The following is a 20,685-nucleotide window of genomic DNA, read 5'->3' on the forward strand; positions in this document are numbered from 1 at the left end:
ACACTCAGATATTTCTATGTAGTGCTGAGCTGCTCATGAATTAAGCATAACTGCACCAAAATTAGCTATATTTTCTTCTATGGTTCGTGTACGCAATAATTGTCATTGCACTAGTCCTTAAGGTCACCAGTTCGACTCCTGAATTGTCCTGGATGTCAAAACAAGAGTATTTATTGAATGCTACTTATTATTATTATTATTAACAAGCACTCCTGTTTTTTTTTTATTTTATAAATTATTTATTTCTTTTATAACCAGCACCACTGGTTGTTTTTTTTTTGTTTTTGTTTTGTTCCCTCTCTTTTTTCTTTTCCTCATTTTTTTTTCTCTTCTCTCCTTTATTTTTCTCTGGAATGGGCCCCAGAGGATCCTGGCTCAACTTCCCGTGGTGTGGATGAGTACCCAGAATCATCTGTCCAGGTGACGCTTCTGGGTAGCCAAGAGGCCAGAAAGAACAACAGAACACACACAGAATACACACAAACCTACACTAATATATTTCTGGCCCTCTTACAGTTGATTCTGTTCTTCATAGAGACACGAGGCGGAGTTGAACTGACGTTCCAGATGCCGCCCTATACATATATACATGTCCATGTCCACTTACTCATTTGTAAAGTAAATTAGAAGATATAGCTAGTGATACACTGAGTGGCCATTTTTAAGTACACTTACCCTATTGCTCTATGCCCTATGCGCTCCTTCAGTGATATGAAGGAGCCTTGTGATATGAAGAAGGTGGACAGATACGTAGGGTGATAAACAGTTGCAAGTGAGACTCACAAATATTTCAGCTGTGGAGCCCACGTATACTCCAATGTAACCTTCAGCGCAAGTGGTTACTCGGACCTTAGTTGAAAGTAATTGATTTTTAACGTAGCATGGTAGTTTGCACCGGTATGTATGTCTTGGAAACTGCAACACATCTCGGGTTTTCACGTACGACTGTGTCTCAGGAACATCGAGCTTGATTCAATAACAAAATAGCAGCAAACAGCGATCCTACGGTCGGAAATAGCTCGTTGATACGAGAAGCTAACAGAGGCTGTCAAGACTTGAGCATCATAACAGAAAAGCCACAATCAATAAAATAAAACCGAGTTATTTGTTTTAGGTGAATCAGAGAATTAGGACACATTGCGCGGTACATATTATTTCGTGTGTTCTTTGGTAGCAGCAGACCATCTGTGTGAAGTCTGTGTAGGCTATTTTGGCATCAAGTTCTTTCCTAGCTTCATCTTAATGGATTAAAGGCATGTTGAAGTCTCTTGTCACTAAAGTGAGGACATCTGTCTCCTGTCTTGCAGCAATCCGTGCATGTAACTCAGCCCTTATTTCATTAGTATGGTCTGGTTATATATGACACATATTTGTATTTGTATGTTTTCTTTCGAGAGGATCGTAGATGCTGGCGTATTCAGGTATCATCGTAAGGGGGGGGGGACATGGCGACCAGGCCTTTGATTTTTTTTTTTTTTTTTTTTAAGAACGCTTCCTGCGTTCTTTTTTTTAATTTCAAATTTTTGGTTAAAATGGGACATATGCCTTCTCTGCCCACCCCTGAATACGCCCCTGATCGTTGATAATGCTTCAAAGTTGTTTGAGCTGCTGGATCCTAGAAATTTGAAAGTTTTCTGTACAGATTAGGGCCATTCCCATTCTTGTTTTCTCTAGAATTCTCTAGCGAATTATATTTGGTAGTTTGTGTGAGATTGTCAAGGTGCCTTCCGTTGAATAGCCATGTTTCAGTTAAACATGTTGGTCCAAGCTAGGGAACAGGGACTGAAGTGTGTTTTTAGCATATGAACTATGATTCTTACATTTGTAACTTGTAACTCTCAAGGGGTGTCATTCTCATGCTTGTGTAAGTGCTAAGCTCCATAGTTATTTCGGTCATTGATGTTCTATTTTTTGGCTCTTATTTTTCAGGTGAGCAAGAGATAACGAAGGATGCATATGTAGGATGCCCCGTCCTAATAAATTTTACCTCCTCAACCTGTGCTGCATACTCACTTGCCTCTGTGTTTGGATTCAGTATTGATACGAAAATTCGCCTTCTTATTTGGACTGCTGTGTGCATCAATAATCCAATCAAGAGGCAGAAACTATGAACATTAACTGATGTTCAAAGTTTCTGCCTCTCTAGATCGATCTGCTACTAGTTAGGATCCTAACGTAGCTTAATGTACATTGATACCACTAAAAGAACAACATAGATTGGGTTATCTGAGGTTCGGTCTATAAATAGGTATGGGTAAAATATCAGCTCATCAGAATAGAGATTTACACTAAATTCAGAAAAGCTGATAATGCTGCTTGCTGGCTAGAAACTCTTTTGTGCTCATCACATGAATCCTTTTTCCAACACTAACAACATGTGTAGTCTCGAATTGATTCCATTTTTCCTTGTGAAACCAGGGTAAATGGAAGTTTGCTTGCTATTTGCTGACTATACCAGGATTCTGTTGAAAGTACTGAAGATGATTGTGCAGAAACTGAATCTTTGTACTCACATTGCAAGCAATTTTTTGAAAGTAGTAAGCATGTTGTTGATAGTCTTACATAGTCCTTTGATTTATAAATGCCTAAGTTTTAATAACACTCTTGAATGCTAACTAAGCCTGCACTTGTTTCTGAGACTTATAAGTTGCGAAATTATCATCTTGCATTAAACTCTTAAAATCTTTTTGATTTTAACTCAATCGAAAACACGAACATCGAATTTATTATCATTTATTTCAAGAAATTTTGAAATAATATACTAAAAGTAACCTCCCTCTTATTCCGCATGGCACTAACAGACTGTTTCATCAGTTTCAATGACTCATTAATCATTTTTGCTCCTAGGAGTGAGATTAAACCTTTTTGGTGGATTAATCTCAAATGGAGTAGAAATACGGATAATCCTTTTGGATTAATACACTTTTGTAATTTGACTACCGGTTTTGTCCCTGCTGTCCCATTCGTATGTTTACGCGGTAGCACAGTGGTAGCGTCACCATCCTTCCCACACCAGGTGGAAAAGGCCCTTGTTCGAATCCCGTCGATGACGCGAGGAACATTTATGGTTCTTTTTTTATTTTTATTTTTTTCATTCCGTGGCTGGGTTAGTCAGTCTCAGGCGTAGATAGAAAGGTTCCCCCTTTTGGGAAAAAACTGGGGTTTTTTGTACAGCAAAGCAGGCAAATCGACCAGAAAACACGCAATTTACAGACATATACTACACATGGGTAGTTGAAAGTTACTTTCCAAGTTACCCTAATATATAATAGTTTAGCTTTAGTTTTTTTCCATTCGCACAGAAAGAAACGGAATTTTGTGCAGCCCGACTGTTGCTCAAGAAGTATGATGAGCATCTTCAAATCATTATAAAATATCCACTCAAGATCACAATATTTCACCTTTCATAAGAAGAATTTCTTACTGTCGCAATTTTCCTTTAAGTGTAGGAACAAGCAACTCAATTTAAGGGTTATACTTCCTTTGTGCAGAGAAACTCCTTTTAAGCTTGTCTTAGAACTCAATGCAGAATTTCCATTATGTGGATCGCACGTAACACTCAGTGCATTGATGAAACACAATACAGAACACAAGTTATCCTTCCTTGTAGAAGAAGGGAATAGGTTCTTTTTCTCTGTAAAATTATTTCTGTACCTATATCAAGTAAATGAAATGCCAGTTCCAACAAATTCTCAACCTGCACGTTCTGAACGAACTACAAACATGCACAATTATTATGTATTTTTTAAATAGGATTGTTTGATATACTTTGCACCAGTATAAGTTCTGTTTATGCTCATACCATAGTGGATGCGTTTTCTCTTCAGTAGCATAAATTTGAGCTTTGCTGTAAATTGGTCTTATAAATCTTACTTTCCCCGCTTAACGTATTGTCACATAACAAAGCAAAGGTTTGTCCCAATAATATTATTATCAATATTTAAAAGAAAAATTAAGTGGCCGGCGTCCAGCCACAATGATCATAACAGAGGAAGACTATAGCGCATTCCCATGATAAGCAAAATACTATCTATGTCTTGATGGTAAGTTTAGACTTTATCTCAGGATCAAAGGAAAGAATACTTGGCTGTACTATGGTTGACTTTAGTTGGCTGAGAGCGATGGCTCAGGTGAGAAGCTTAATACGTTGTAAATTGTAATTATATAAGTCAATTATTATATCCACATTTCATCTCCTACTTTACTTGCTCTGCATGAGGCAAATATTGGGTAACCTTTAAGATTTAAGCATGGTAACTTAGTTAGTAGTAAAAGTGTAGTGTACGAGTACAGATACTATATTCATTATGCATAATTAACGTGCATAACAGAAGAACATCTGTTCCTTACTCTCTTTTGATTCAAAATCTTCTGAATATGCTTACTAATGTCTCTTCATTAATGTGTGTCTCTGCCCGAAATTAAATTCCGTGAATTTTTATTTATAAGGGAAAAATACAAAAAGTTTTGATTTTTACAAAAATGATTCTTTATTTAAGTCTTCATTACAAAAACGAAGTTGCTTGTTATAAACAAGAATTGTACACCAAATGAGCATATAACATGGACGGATACGGCAATAAGGCCCACGAGCCACATCCTAGGAAACATCAGCACCTTAAAGTCAATTCCTGGCCAGTAAAATACCTTTGAATCTGAGCAAGAAAAGGAACCCGTCCTTATAATTCAGTTTAGGAGAGACCTTAAGAGAAATAGTTTAGCAGGACGTACATTACCTCGAATAATGATTGATGTCTAAAGCCAGCTCAGACTGGAAAAAATACTGATTTTTAGCAATTCACAGAATTGAAAAATTTATGAACTTTTGTCTGAAGCAAGTAATTGGTGAAATTACTGCAGACGTTCCAAATGTGTACTTGCCGATGTGATGTTTTAATGATCACGTACAATGCACAAATTCGGTTCATAAAATATATTCGGATTTACTTTGCTTACGAGGATCAGAAGGTGGAAGGCAGGATCAAGCTGGAAGTAGGCGTGACCCTGTCTCAAGGGGCCCTCAGAGAAAATAAAAGTACTTTTAAATTAAGTAAAAAATCACTTGGAGCACGAATAATTTTTTATATTTTTAAATTTAAATTTAAAACGATATAAGCACGTTTTCATTCCCCTTACTAAATTATTACTTAAAAGTATTTTTGTTCAGATTTGTTAATAAGTGCACAGAGGGCCTTAGGGCAGCCAGATGAGGCTGAGATGAGAAACGTTTCCGATTTTATCCAGTCCAATCCGACAGTGGTGGGAAACCCTTTCTAATTCTGTTGCTATGCCTTTTTTTAAAATTTGTTAATTTTCTGTATAGCGTGTCAGTTAAACGCTGGTTATAGTAACAAATCCTCACCGGTATTCTTGCTTCATCAGCATGAAGGAAGAAATACTAAAGCAACATGAAATGATAACGAAAATGGAAGTTGCAATGTTTTTATTATTATTATTTTTTTAAAAAATTTACTCTATGTTATGTTTTAAACGTAGATTTGTTACAAAGTGGAGAAAGTCGAAAATGGCCATTTAAGCGTACTTTAAAATAGATGTAAATTGTCGAAAAATTTATATCCCTGATTGATTACTGGAAATTAATCTTTCTCGTTAATTAGTTATTTAATAGATACTGGAGATCACGTCTCTCTTCTTATGAGGCATAGCTCAGAGCTTGTTCTTAAAACGTCTTTAAAACTCAAACAAATAACATTGCATCCTGATAAAGAAATACGCTTTTGATAGTAGGAATAACGTGTCCCAAAGAAGACGAGTTTTCATCTGCAGTAAATTTACAAATTCCCCTTCGATGGCAACAGACTGATTGCTTTGAACCACATGGTGAGAAATATTTTCGCAACTATGTAGTTAGTTTACTTTCTAGTAACATAAAGACTGTTTCTTGGAACTTTCATCGTCTAATAATAAATTAGATGTTGAAAGTTGCAACGTGTCTTTTATCAAGCAAGTCATATCTGCAGATGGATAATGTAGTAGCACACTAGACTAGAGAGTTTGCCGCACTTATTATTTGAACGCATCCTTTGGACGTAGATCTGTGTAAATGGTCGGACAGTCAACGACTTTGAGTATTACCGATGCAATTTAATATTACAGTTCAAAATAGCACCAATAATTACCTCCTCTAAGTCACGAAAGATCTTTGATTTTTACTTTGGCCACTTTGACGGGAAGTGAGCATGTCCCTCCCTCCCTTCCCTACTATTTGTATATAACCAGCCCGAGTAGTCATCAGCAGAAAGTTTTCTTGCCCGTTGACAAACCACCTTTGAAAATATACCGCTTTCATTCAATTCAACGAAGCCATTGGTAGCATATAATACAGCAAAGGCATCAAAAGTCCATGGTTTGGCACCGTATTATGCCCTCGATGGTCACATCCATTTGATGACATATCACAGATTACATACAAACAAACAAAAGCACATGTGTACACACGAACGCACACACACACGCACACAACACACACAGAGACGCATAACCACATATACATACATAAATACAATTAGATAACCAGACAGTAACGTAATGGAGAAAAAGTGTCCAGAGAACTTGCGTTAATAAAGCGCATTGGCAGCTGGCTTTCATCTTTACCGACACTGGTCATCAAAACAGTAGTGTCCAAGAAACATTTTAAAATTCTGTATAATTGCAAAGGCAATCTGTAGTCCTTCTGAAACGTTTCAAAGGCTGTGTATTCTTTGCCTCCTCCACGATATTTCTGGTTCCATAAATACAGTGTTGCAAAATCGCCCGGTAGCGTGATTGGAGAAGGAAAGTAAGATTACACATGGACTAATGACTCTGAGTTAATCACGCCCCTGTCGATTTTAAGAACAATTAGAAAAACTGAAATCACGACTCTTGAAACATTCATTTGAGGAGAAAGGAAACGGTGTCGTCTTGGCAACGTCACGAGCTGTTAAAGATGCGTATTCCGGGCTGTACTCTAGCATATCGCGACACTGCTGTTCGAACTGTTGGCGGTAGTCCACATAATCAGCTAGACGAGAAATATTGTCTGTTCATTCTGAGCAAGAGAGGAGTTTCAGGGCGGCACTTGATGGGATCGCAGGTTACCAGGCCTTTTGCCTCACATTTGCATCGCATGCAGGGGCCACTAACAGTGTTTATCACATGACCGACTTCGAAGAATTTTCCTTTGACTTCACAGCCTGCAGAAAAGTAAAGTTAAACAATTTATAAAACAACAGATTCTGAAAGATATCATGTATAAATATGAGCTACTATTGAGAAAACATTACACTTTATTCACCTGAAAAGAAAATAAATTTGTCTCAGTTAAATTCCCATGATGAACCTTTGAAATAAACACGCAAGGCAAAGTTCTGTTTTGAGCATTTAACGCTGAGTTAGTAATTAGCATATCTAAAATCGGAATTTAATTTCGAATTTAAGTTTATACTTAAATTCGAAACGTTAAGAATGATAAATTGTCCAAATATATCCGTGCTTTGAAGACCAAAAATGTATGTGACCCATAAACATAATGGTAACGTGCATCAACTGTTAATTAAGCAGTAATTAACTTATTCATGTGGAAATCCTATATGATACCGAGGTTCGGTTTCGATTACTTTGACCTGAGAGGGTGCAGAAGTGACCAAACTCCTAATTATACTGTAACAATAAAAGGTTCTTTGAACATGTTTCAGAGAATCTTTTATTGTTGCAATATTTAATGACGTATCGTCCCATCTTTAGCTTTAATTACACAGTGTGTCCTCCGAACTAATTTTTTGATAGCAGGAAGCTTCATTCCTTCAGTGCAGCAGCCAATTCACCGTTGTGGTTGGCGCACTGGACAGGCCAATGAAGCTTTTGCATGGATATGTCTTCAAACCAAGTCACCACATGCTGTGCTGTGTATCATGCTAAAAGAGAAAATGGCCTTTCCCATACTGCTGCCATAGGGGAAAAGGATCGGAATTGTCCAGAGTGCTAATGTATCGCACGACATTCATTGTTCGAGGAATGACGACCAGTGGGCCAAGCTCGTACTACGAGCAATAATCCCAGACATTGACAGTGTCTTCACCAGATTTCAGAGTTTGGACAACACACTTTGGCCTCCGTAGCCGAGTGGTTATGAGCGGGAGTGCAGTAGCACACGCTCCTTTGAGTAGACCGGGGTTCAAGCCCCTGACTACCAAATACGGTCGATCTGCCAACTGGACCAGCGTGGAAGATTATGGTCCATTTCCCTCAGCATGAATTGTTGAGGAGGCTTCCATCCTGCAGTGGGTTGATAATGGCTGCACTTTACCTTTACTCTGGTACGTACAGTTCTGGGGTCATCCGTCATACCCAAACCCCCGGCCATCAGATGGGAAACCATGTACGCTGATTCGTCACTCCATAACACAGCTTTCCAACCATCGTAATTCAGGTCCAAATTACGTTGTTTTGCGCAACAAGTCAATGCTCTGTATTGCGTGCTGTGACGTTTAGTTTGTGTACTGCACAAGCAGCTCTTCCGTGAAATATGCATCTTCCTTATTCTTATATCAGTTCCTGAACTCATAACTGACAGTATTCGATGAGTACTGATGGGAAAGAATCCGGAGCGCCCTCCGGATTCTTTCCTTCAGTTTCTTCGGTTTACCCATACGTTTTTCGGATGTAAGTAGCACCATACCTTTTATATTTTTTGATTACAGCAGCCACCATTGATCTAGGGCAGCGAGGGCGTACCTTTTCCGATCTCTCTGCTAAATATAAACTGAAACAGAAATATAATTATCGCGTGCCATGAGAAAGAAAGACTGATTAAATTAGAATAACTGACATTTAAAAGATAATATAATAAGGTAATATTAAAAGGTCTTATTCTAATAAGAACTTTGTTTCTGTATAATTTTTCGCACATTTCAACATGGTTTTCATCGTTAGATGCTGTTCAGTTCATAGACGATAAAACAAATTTGCTTTCAAATAAAAAATCATTTTTTATTATATAAACTATGAGTGGCCGGGTGCCTGTATATTTTCATATTCATGCTACTCGTGGCATGCATGCCATTCGTTCGCAATTGCTGATCTGGAGTGTTGTAGTTTTGTTACAACGGCAGGAACTATTGATTTTTAAAATCACATCCTGTGGTGACTTCCTGTTGAAAGTTGCTGCGTTCAATCTCGCCTCGTTTACTGCATTTCATTAAGCTGTTAATTTTAGCCTGTATGCAAGTTGCTTTCATGCCTGTTCCTATTATATGGATGGCGGGTTTGGTAATTTTTTCCCAAATCTCAGGGTTGTTCGGATACTTTTGGCGTATAGTGTATATTGTTTATACAAAAAAAAAGGTTGTCACACTTTATATGGAAACAATTATAAATAATTAATTGCATTTTTTACTTAAGATATTAAAACGATACACATAAATGTGCATTCAGTAATTTTTTTATTTTTATTTTTATTTTTCCCTCTGATTAGGTTTTCTTTTATGGAAAATACCGAGCGAGAGCATTCTTACAGTCAATCAAAAAGAGGTATTCATTGCGAGAAAGGTAAGAAATTTTCTGTTAATATATTAATTATCTTAATTAAGATATCTTGAATTGTAAATTAGATTTATTGTACAGCATCGTGGTTTTTCAAGCACTGTGCTGCGCTTCCAAGTTGAGGGATTTGAAAATGAAAATGAGCTGAAGAAGACATGACAATAAAAAAATTAGTGGCAACATAACTTAGATTGACGTTGCAGATGATACCATTCAGCCTCTTTCTGGTTGTAGATTTAAATGTGTAGTAATATTTTTCCGCTCTTCGCTGCTGTGTTACACCGGGAGGAAATGGCTGGCTTAGATTTTCCTTGTTCGATGTGGTTCTCGCCTGACACCTACTTATTTTTGTGTATGTTTTTTTTTTTTTTTTTAAGTGTGGAAGGATTAGTAGGTGTCGCGCGAGGACTATCGATTTTCCATCCTGGAAAACTACTAATAAATAAATAATTTATTACTAATAAATAAATAAATAACAATTTATTACTAATAAATAAATAAATAACAATTTTTAACTATTTTACTAAATTTAGAATTTTCAAGATTACTATCAGACACAACTTGAACTTCTGTATTTTTGTCAGATGTTCGCATTTAGCCGGAAAAATCAGAGCATTACACAAGATTAGACAGCTGTCTCTGGCGTCTCACAGACATAATTTGAAAGTAGAAGTTGCTTAGAATAAAAGTAGACGCTTTTGCTCACGTGGCGTCAATTAAACGCCAAACTGACTTTTAACGTCTCGTAATTATAGTATATTGAAATGAAAACAGAGAATACGGTATAACCAGTTAGAGATCATTGGTGAAGAAAGATACACGGGGATGTCATTTTATTTCCAGATTTAAAAAAAAAATAAAAAAAAACAGAAAAAAGTGGCGTCTGTTAGACACCATGACAGAAAATGAAGGTTAATGCTGAAAAGTATGTTGCTTGACAGCCTTGTGATGAATCCAAATTTTCTGTTTAAATATTTTCCATGTCCAGTACAAATATGGATAAGCGATTAACATAAGACTCAATAATCATTTCAATTAATCTTATTAATTTAAAATCTTAGCATAATTCACACCGGAAGAATTATGTATTATAGTTATACATATTGAAATATTTCATAGCTATCCTTTTAATCATTCCCTGTCGAGGCCTCAAATGGAGCCAAACAATTTCTGTAGAATGATTTTTAGTAAAGAAAAAGTTTCCCTTCTTGGAAAAGTGAGTTACCAAGATTTTCAGTTTACAATGGAATTTTTTAATTTTTACAGCAAAAATTGTTTGTTTGATATCACAAGAATTGTACTTTGTTGGCAGTAATACTAAGAATTTTGCTTGTGCATTATATGGTACAAAGGGTACTAGGAAAGTTTTGCAATACAGCTTTGTTTATTTAATTTTTTCAAAGTAATTTCCTCTACATTCAATACACCTCTCCATCCTCCGAAACCAATCTTTATACCAGTTCTGCCAAGTTTCACTAGGGAGTAAAGCACACTCGTTGTCCCAAGCCCGTAGAAGGTCCTCATCACTGGAAAACCGCCTCCCTTTTAGCTTCATTTTCACATGCGGGAACAGTGCAAAGTCGCAGGGAGCAAGGTCGGGACTGTAGGGAGGGTGCTCGAGAAGTTTCAGTCCTGTCGTGGTCAAATATTCGGTGCAGGCTTTGGCGCGGTGAGCTGGAGCATTTTCGTGATGGAGGTACCAGGTGTCCATTCTTGACTTTGGCCGCAGGTTCTTCATAGATCCAATGACTTTAGGCAGGCATTGTTCAGTATACCACTTAGCTGTGACTGTCTTCTGCGTGTCGAAAATGACACGTTCCACAATTCTACTCGATTTGAAAAATACAGCTATCATTTTCTTCTTTACAGATCGGGATTTTCTGACAATTACGGGTGTGTCGTCATCATCAAAGACCCAAACTTTGTTTTGAGCCTTGGTCGGCAGATCGTAATAGTACAGCCAAGTCTCGTCACCTGTCACGATGTTGTTCACATACCGAGATTGTCCCTTATCAAACTTTTTTAACATCTCCCGGCACCAAGTCACACGTCGTGTCATCTGCTCTTCAGTCAGTTGATGCGGCACCCGGAGAGAACAAAGTTTCTTCACGTGCAAATGATCTTGCAGAATCGAACGAATTGCTGGTGCATTTAGGCCCAAAGTATCCTCTATCTGTTGGTAGGTCACTCGCCTGTTTTCGTCAAGCATTTTCCTCACAGCAGTAACGTTTTCCTCCGTAACTGACGTTCGTGGCCTTCCCGGCCTCTCAGAATCCTCCAGAGTGAAATTTCCCCTTTGGAATTCTCTATACCACCTGAATATCGTTGTACGATGTGGACAATCATCATCTAGTGCAAGAGTCATTTCTTCTAAGCACTGGTCTATGGTTAAACCACGCACGAAATTATACCAAAAAACTGTCCTTATCTCATTTCGTGACCACGATGCCATCGCAAGCACTTTACACTCTCACTACTAATGAATAACTGAGCCCATCGACTTGGCGCGGCGGCTACTATGCACGTATGAACATGTCTCAACATGCAGCAACAAGCAGCTTCCTGTGATTCATTGTTGCGTCATATTGCAAAACTTTCCTAGTACCCTTTGTATTATACATCAACAAGCCTAACATAAACAGTTAGGACTCAATTTTAAAATTTAATTAATTTTTGTTAATTGTAACTATACATTGTAAACAAGCAAGAATCTTACCTTTTACTTCTACAGTGTCCTGAATATTCCTTTTAAATATCCGACTTTGATGAACAGCGTCAGATCTTTTTGTGACGTTTTTCGTAGTTAACTGAACAGCTACGCAGACAAAAAACGAATAATAGAAATTGAAATAATGAACGGTAAATATAAAGTTAAATATTCAATACAGAAACAGAAAGCGTAATCAGGATTGTATATATTTTTTTCTGATCTTTCTTTGAGACAACTATAGGGAAAGTGTATAGTTATCTGAAATGTTAAGTCCTTTCACACGGTCACCTCCACGCCACATTCCATCAATATTACCACATTCCCACATTTATATAATTAAAAAATGACTGATGAAGTAGCAGGCAGTACTTACGACATTCATATCTCGGACAGCAGTACCCTGGTATAGGCGTCTCATAGCAATTCCTGACTGGTGGAGGACACGCTTGTTGGAGACAGATGATGTGGCCTCGGAAACAAAAGCAGAAGTCACACGGATCATGGCGGGGTATTTGCTCAGCTGACTGATATACTTTGTTTTCAAATATGCAGGCTAAAATAATGAAATTCATATAACTATATATGTATTGTTAGAGAAGGCTAAAATTTAACTTTTGTTATAAATTTCCCTTAATTAGTATATATAAAAAGTAGGGAGTGAGAAAGTGATTCTTTCACTCAGGTAAAAATTGAGAAATACTTCCCTTCGGGACAGAAGGAACTTTCATGAGCTCTTCTTTGTACGTGGTCGAGTTAGCTGGTCTCAGGCAAGGGTTGCATGGCTTTGTCTCATTTTTGTCCTACAAAACAAGCAAACTGAACATTCAAGCTGTCTGCTGACGCGATATGTTGTATCTCAAGGTCTTAGAATACCTTGGCGCAAATAAGCAATCCATCAAAGGTTATGATAACAAATACACGGCCTTTCCTGAAAAGCCGCAAATCCTGTTTTTAAAACTGTGGAGCTTTCAGAGAAACGATTATAATCGAAAGTCTTATAATTATAGAAACTCCCAGAATATTTTGAAACTGTTTATAAGCATTTTATGATGTGCAAAGATGGCCTGCCTCTGTGGACAAAAACTAAAGAAGAAATATAATTATGTTTCGCGTCCACACAGCCAGAATGTGTTTCTAAACCAACGACGCAACTTTTAACCAGTAATTTTTATGCCGTAGTAGTAAATACGCAAGGCAGTGAGTGTGTAGAAAAGATAAAAGTTAGTTGACTAACTGTAGCTTCTTTTAAAATAATGCATATTTAGTATTAGTATTAAAAGTGGAAAATGATCAAGAAAATGATACAGCATCATCCAAAAAAAAACCCATTTCACCCATCCATCCTCTCCAATAGTTTGGCTAGGAATAACTAGTTATTCCTTGAATTTATTAAAACTGTCCACAACGGATGGATGCTTGTTCCGGCAATAAACCACCCACTGGCTGAAGGCAAACTTCCGCACATCTATTCTGCAACTATCTTTCCTCGATTTGAATTTATGTCCCCTTATGTGCATAGCCTGAGCAAGAGGAAGAATCACATTAGCATTGAGTTTGCTCAAGCCATTCAAAGCCTTAAGCACCTCAATCAGATCACTTCGCAGGTGCCTAGTCTCCAGACACTGCAGTTTCTTGATATGAGCACCCCTTTGTTCCGCTCACCAATCTTGTTGCCCTTCTCTGTGCCCATTCCAACAGCTCTGCATCATTTGAGTAGTTACGTATTTTATCTCTGAGTTGTGACGGTGTAGCAATGAATTAAATTAGGTCTCAAGATATTAATCACAAAATCCTTAACTAGGCACAATGTTTTTCAAGCTAAACTAATGAAATTTATTTTGATAATTTCGTTTTTAAATATAAGTTCGAGTTCGGAAAGCTCTGAACCTATCTATAAATAGTACAATATAACTACAATAGGAATAATATGGGGTTTTTTTTTCGTGGTTCTTATAATTTTGTATGTATATAAATTTGTTAAATATGTTAATTTATGTATATACCAATGTGAAATTATTGTTACACTTTCACTCTTCAAGCATATTAATGTTCTAGGATGAGCCGTAACGCAGAGTGGTAGTACGCTACTCGTGTATCCCCGGGCTAACCCCCATTAATAAACATGATAAATTAATAATGAATAAAACGAAATACTGCAAACTTTCACTCATTTTTCGGTATTTCAAAATTAAAATAGTAATAACAATAAATAAAGAATATAATTTTAAATCCTGTGATCGCATATTTTTCCACTCTGGTTTTAATGCACTCAGGGAAGGTTTTTCGCTTGCCCCGCCGTAGTTACGACTCTGAATTTACTGAGTTTTAAAAATAAAATAAAATAAATGTCCGTAGATCGAAATTTTCAAGAAATGCATAAAAAGGAAGCTTGTTCTAAGGACAGAGGAAGGATAAATGAAGAAGTGGGAAAATTGAATTGGTGGGTTGGAGTTGAGCTTGGAAATAACTTTTCTATGATGAAGGCTGCTGTCGACAACATTATGTAATGTGCCATACCCTCTCCGATAATGCAATGGTTGAGATTGCTTATTCTTTGAAAATACAGTTATGTCAAAATTCCTGCGTGACTTTCTCATGCAAAATAATAATTTTGAAAACATGTCTTTCATTTCATAAACTTAGTTGGATGTTTTTCATTTTGGCAGCTGAGATCATAAATATACTAATGTTTTATGACATGATCATGTGACATCAGTATATTATAGTTATAAATTTTCTGTATTCTATAGTCAGTTTCCCTATTGCTGGTTTAAGAGATTTCTGAGATTTTTAATCCAGCAAAATTTCATTAGTAGTAGTAGTAGTAGTAGTAATGGAGGCATGTGATGCAAAAAGCAAGCGTATGAGCTTATGTAGCATCAGCCAAAAAAAAAAAAAAGAAAAAAAGAAAATTTCACACGTCTGTTCCCTCTAAAAGGTTGTCCATTTCCTCCTTGAATTTATTTAAGCTATCAACTTCCACAACAACAGATGGCAGTTTGTTCCAGCAATTAACCACCCGCTGGCTAAAGGCAAACTTCCGCACATCTATTCTACAATTGTCTTTCCTACAATTTGAATTTATGCTCCCGGAGGTTCGTAAGCTGAGGAAGAGGAAGAATCCCATCAGAATTGAATCTGCTTAACCTATTGAAGGCGTTATCCACCTTAATCAGATCACTTCGCACGTGCCTAGTCTCCATCCGCTGCAATTTGCATAACTTAAGCCTTTCTTGGTGAGAGGACCCCCTTCGTTCCCCTCACCAATCTTGTTACCCTTCTCTGTACACGCCGAAGCAACTCTACATCCTTCCTAAAATGACCTGTTCGCAGTACTCAAGGCGTGACCTCACCCTTGCCTTATACAAAGGGATAATCACCTCCTTTTCCCTACTAGCAAAATTCCTGTATATTATTGACAATACCCCATGACCTGCTCTGGCAGACTGTCTGCATTGCTCAGAAAACTTCATGACTGGAAAACTATCTGACTGCACAATTACTCCCAGATCTTTTTCATTTTCTACCACCCTAAGTGTAGTATCACACAGTTGGTACGTTTCTCTGGGGTTACTTCTACCTACCACTGTGCATTTGCCAATGTTAAACTTCAGTTGCCACTTCTCAGCCCATCTTCCCAAATTTTATAGATCCTGTTGCAGCACCACACTGCCATTACTGTCATTAACAACCCTGCCAACCTTTGTATCATCTGAAAACTTCGAAATTAAGCCTGATATACCTTCGTCAATATCATTGATAAATATACAAAACAACAACGTGCCCAAAACCGAACCCTGTGGGACTCCACTAATAACATTAGTCCACGAAGATAAGTGTCCATTGATTACCACTCTCTGTCATCTGCATTTGCCAATGTTAAACTTCAGTTGCCACTTCTCAGCCCATCTTCCCAAATTTTATAGATCCTGTTGCAGCACCACACTGCCATTACTGTCATTAACAACCCTGCCAACCTTTGTATCATCTGAAAACTTCGAAATTAAGCCTGATATACCTTCGTCAATATCATTGATAAATATACAAAACAACAACGTGCCCAAAACCGAACCCTGTGGTACTCCACTAATAACATTAGTCCACGAAGATAAGTGTCCATTGATTACCACTCTCTGTCTTCTCCCACTCAACCACCCTTTAATCCATTATAGCAACTTTTCCTTAATATCATACTGCTCTAATTTGCACAATAGTCTTCCATGCGCAACAGTGTCAAAAGATTTCCGGAAATCCAAGTATATGATATCAAAATTATTTTTTGCATCCAGTTCCTTTGTAACCACATCATAGTATCTAATCATATTTGTCAGACAAGACTTTCCCTTAACAAACAAATGCTGTCTGAATTATTACTGCAGTCTTGTCTAGATGACCTTGCAATGCATCTTTAACTAGTGACTCCATTATTTCCCCCGGAACAGAAGTTAAATTATCTGGTCTGTAATTTCTCGTGTCACCCTTAGATCCTCCTTTGTAAATTAGGAATACATTTCCACATCTCCAGTCCATAGGGACTTCCCCTGAGTTCAAGGATGCTCTCATAATTATGGCTAGGGGTTTACTTACTTTCTTTGCCGCCTCCTTTAAGATAACTGGATAGATCCCATCCACCCCAGGTGCCTTTCTTATGTTTAACTTCAAAAATTTCTCCTCCACTTTGCTCTCAGTTATTACAAAATCATTAAGCACCCTGTTGCAGTTTGATAAACTTCTGGCAATTTCCTCCCTTAATAACTCCTCATGTTTGAATGTACATGCAAAATACGCATTCAGATTATCAGCTATCTGAGCAGGATCATCAACAGTCGAACCATAGATATCAATTGGACCAATGTGATTACGGTAATCCCCTTCCTTCTAGAGTTTATATAAGTAAAGAAATCCTTGCTGTTTTCTTAGCATCCTTTGCCAAAGATTTCTAGTAATCTGCCTTCGCTTGCTTGACCTTCTTTATGACTTGATTACAGACTAGCTTATATTTGCCATAGGCTTAAATATACACGCTTAAATTACAGCAGCATTTGTGATTTTCATAAAGCGTTCTATATTTTAAGTATCATGTCCAAAATTGAAAGTGTCGGGATTAGTGTATTTTTGATCACCCAGTACAAAGATCATACACAAAATTATGTAATATCAAGAGTTGATTACAGAGTAAAATTGATACTTTTTGTTTACTTTTTATATTATAAAGATGCAGAGATGTCTTACCGCCTTCATTGATGACAAGGGGTGGCTTCGTTCCTGTTGTTGTTTCTAAAAGATAAAATAATAATAATTAAGTAATCATCAGCATTGTATAATATGCAGTGTGTGACATTTCAGAGTTAACCGGGTGCATTCCGTTCATTTTTCATCTTAGATTTATCATCCAGGTCATTTTTGTCATATTTGTACTGAATTTTTGAAGTTAATCTAATATAACCATTTCGATTTTGCGACAGGTGCTGAACTGGTGACTGGGGAGGCCACTACAGTAGGCTGAATTCGCTCTAATGTTTATAGAACCAGTACTGTACAGTTCTAGCCTAGTGACATGGCGTGTTAACCTGTTGCAAGAACCCATTACTGATGGTTACACTGCAGCCCTGAAAGGACACACCTGATGGGAAACAATTGCCAAATAATCCGTGGCACCTAAATATTGCTCCACTGGTATCAAGTAGCCCAAAATGCACCACGAAAACATTCCCCACTATTACTGTCACCAGTGTGCATTATTAACACCATGAAGGATGGGGCCATGGATTAATGCTGTTTTCGCCATATTGTGGAGTTCCCACCAGCATTAAACAGCACAAACCGGGATTCGTCATACCAGACAATGCTTTTTCAATCCTTATTTGTCCGCTGTTGGTTCTGAGCCCACTGTAACTGTGCTGTCTTGTTTTTTGCTAACAGGAGTGGAACCCTGTTCGGTCGTGAACTGTGATACCCCATCCGTAACAATTAAATAAATAAATAAATCTTTATTTGTCCTACCAAAATAAATAAATAAAGTGATACTTTGGTGAGTGACAAATTCCCTTCACGGCAGTAAATGCCGGGAGATAAGTATGGTGAGTTATGCATTCTGAATTGTTTCTTTGGTTACCACAGTTGTATGGGATATTATTTGTCAGTCTCCGTTGGCCTCTCGCATCTGCAGGCTGTGTCCGACCATAATAGAATCGTCGTTGGCTGGATGTTTTGTTATTGGACCATTCTTGATACGTGTATCACGAATGGTCCAATAACAAATAACAAGAGACACAATCGTGCGTGAAAGAGTGGTGCAGTTTCTGAGATGCTCTACCGGCTCATCTGGCACCGACTACCAATCCACGTTCAAAATGGCTTTAATCTTGTCTATTCTCGCACTGAATTGCCTACATACGGCATCCATTCATAACTGCCCACCTGCTTTATATCGCTTGGTATGAACACGTGATGTTTACTGAAGGAAGCTCTCCATTTCACGAAAAGGTAAATAATAACGTGGCCATTCAGTTTATTTCGTTTTTGTTTACTTTTTATATGATAAAAACAGTTTTTTTTTTAAAAAAAGCAGTTGATTAGGGAGAATTTAAATTTAAAATTATAAAGTATAAACTGAGTTTTATTCCAGTTTTAACATCAAATGCAAAATTTGATGATATTCAAAATAGCATTAAATTCAACACAAATATGACGAAAATCGGTATACATAACATCTCATAAAGCGGAATACTGTATTAACTTGTATAAAATTAGTATACCATTAAATTGCATGTATGTTAGATTAAATACTCCTAATATGGTTAAATATATAGCTCAACCATGCTGAGCAACATATTTAAAGTAAGAACAGTTTCTGAGTTTTACTTTTATTTTAATCCAAGAAGCGCTGATTGCGTGATATATTTGACTTAAAATGGGATATTAAAGAACATCACTAAGAATGGAAACTTCTGTATAATAAAAACTAAACAAATCGAAAACGTACACGTACTTTCACACATCATTAATTAAAGTTAGAACATGATTTAAAGAAAATAAATAATTCTTTTGTATTCTGTGTTGAAGAGTTTCACGTAGTACATAGCAAAGGCAAACGATATTTATTCGATACTTTAAAATCTTCTGCGGGTGCCTGGGACGGTTTATTTCTCTCTCGAAACACCCATGAAAACTTCTGCTTAAAATATGTGCAAGAAATATTGTTATAATCCTGTATTAAAAAATGTGCAGAAATATTCACATTATTATTTTAACAGTCCTGGAGTTGATCGTTTCAATCTGTGTCGTGTATTTGTGTAGAAACATGTGTCTTTGGGGGCGATTTGCATATTGTGCCGGATGAAAAACCGGAATAATGCAAGGCTGAAGCCCCAGCCCCTCTGTCTGAGATCGATTAATTACAGCCTCGACTAAAAAGGACTTTCAGAAATTCCTCCATTTGACGGGAATCGAACCCAAACCTCACTAAGTTAGTAGCAGACGATGATATGGCACTAAATTACCGAGGACTGGAAAACTATACATAGTGTTACAGATCAAGCGGCACCGTGGTCTCTCCCAACTCCGCTTTAGAAAACTGTACAAGGAACACAAACTTAAAGACAATTCTAAGCGATGCACAGTTCTTTAACCGAAAATTTTAATATTCTGGGCATATGCCACGTTGCGCCAGTTATGGAATTTGTGAATTTATCTATCGGATGAAGTTTTATGCTTGTGGCCATAGGGCCATATGCATAAAACTTCTGTCAATCGTTGAAATGAAAGAGCAGATCTATCGATTAGCCAATCGCCCGTGTAACTTTAAAAATAATAATAATAATAAACAAAAATAAATAAATAAATAAATACCTGCTAGAAGGGAATTTAAAACTTGATCTCAGTATCGAAGGTCGTGCAATGCATGGTCACAGATTTTCTTTTATTTACATCAAGTAGAATTGTACGATTCTACCGGAGGATATAGTAAGGAATAAGCACGTTAGACAGAAGTATTTGAGGGGGCAAGGTCCTCTATAACAATAAGAGATACATTGAGTTGGCTTTGCATTAGCAACAAATACCTCTTGCGGCCATACTTTTCCGTAATACAGCACGTACACGTCTTGGAATGGACTGAACAAATTGTAGCAGGTTATCCTGTTGCAGTTTTAACCAAGCGTTCACAGTGTTCAGTACCCCCTCAGGCTTGCTTGCTGTACAAGTGGCGATTGTCAGTTGAATAGATAAATAAATAATGCCCGCACATCTTCAGGTGGATTGCCATAGCATGAAATACCCTTTTCAAGTAGGTTCCAGACATTTGAGTTGAGAACGGATGTGTTGGGCAGCCATGAAAGGGCGGGGATTTCATTCTCATGTTCCTGTATCCAGTTAGCAACCTGTCGGGCCTTATGTCTTATTGATTTGTCTAGATGTCTTCATGAAGGGTT

The 20,685-nt window shown here is 37.3% G+C and overlaps 1 protein-coding gene across 1 annotated transcript in view; it reads right to left on the reverse strand.

Moving 5' to 3' along the window:
* Window positions 1-5,134: 5,134 nt before the first annotated feature.
* Window positions 5,135-20,685, reverse strand: part of LOC150085822 (uncharacterized) — a 145,118-nt gene continuing 129,567 nt past the window's right edge. Inside the window, exons 14-17 of the mRNA XM_090374706.1 lie at window positions 17,486-17,530; window positions 12,627-12,806; window positions 12,260-12,358; window positions 5,135-7,196 (exon numbers count right to left, since the gene is read on the reverse strand). Coding sequence (XP_090230832.1) covers window positions 7,021-7,196; window positions 12,260-12,358; window positions 12,627-12,806; window positions 17,486-17,530 — 500 coding nt within the window. The 3' untranslated portion in view covers window positions 5,135-7,020. The remainder of the gene's footprint in view (window positions 7,197-12,259; window positions 12,359-12,626; window positions 12,807-17,485; window positions 17,531-20,685) is intronic.

This window comes from Mastigoproctus giganteus, chromosome 5, assembly GCF_048544385.1.
Source record: "Mastigoproctus giganteus isolate SK-2022 chromosome 5, ASM4854438v1, whole genome shotgun sequence".
Taxonomy (NCBI): Eukaryota; Metazoa; Arthropoda; class Arachnida; order Uropygi; family Thelyphonidae; genus Mastigoproctus; species Mastigoproctus giganteus.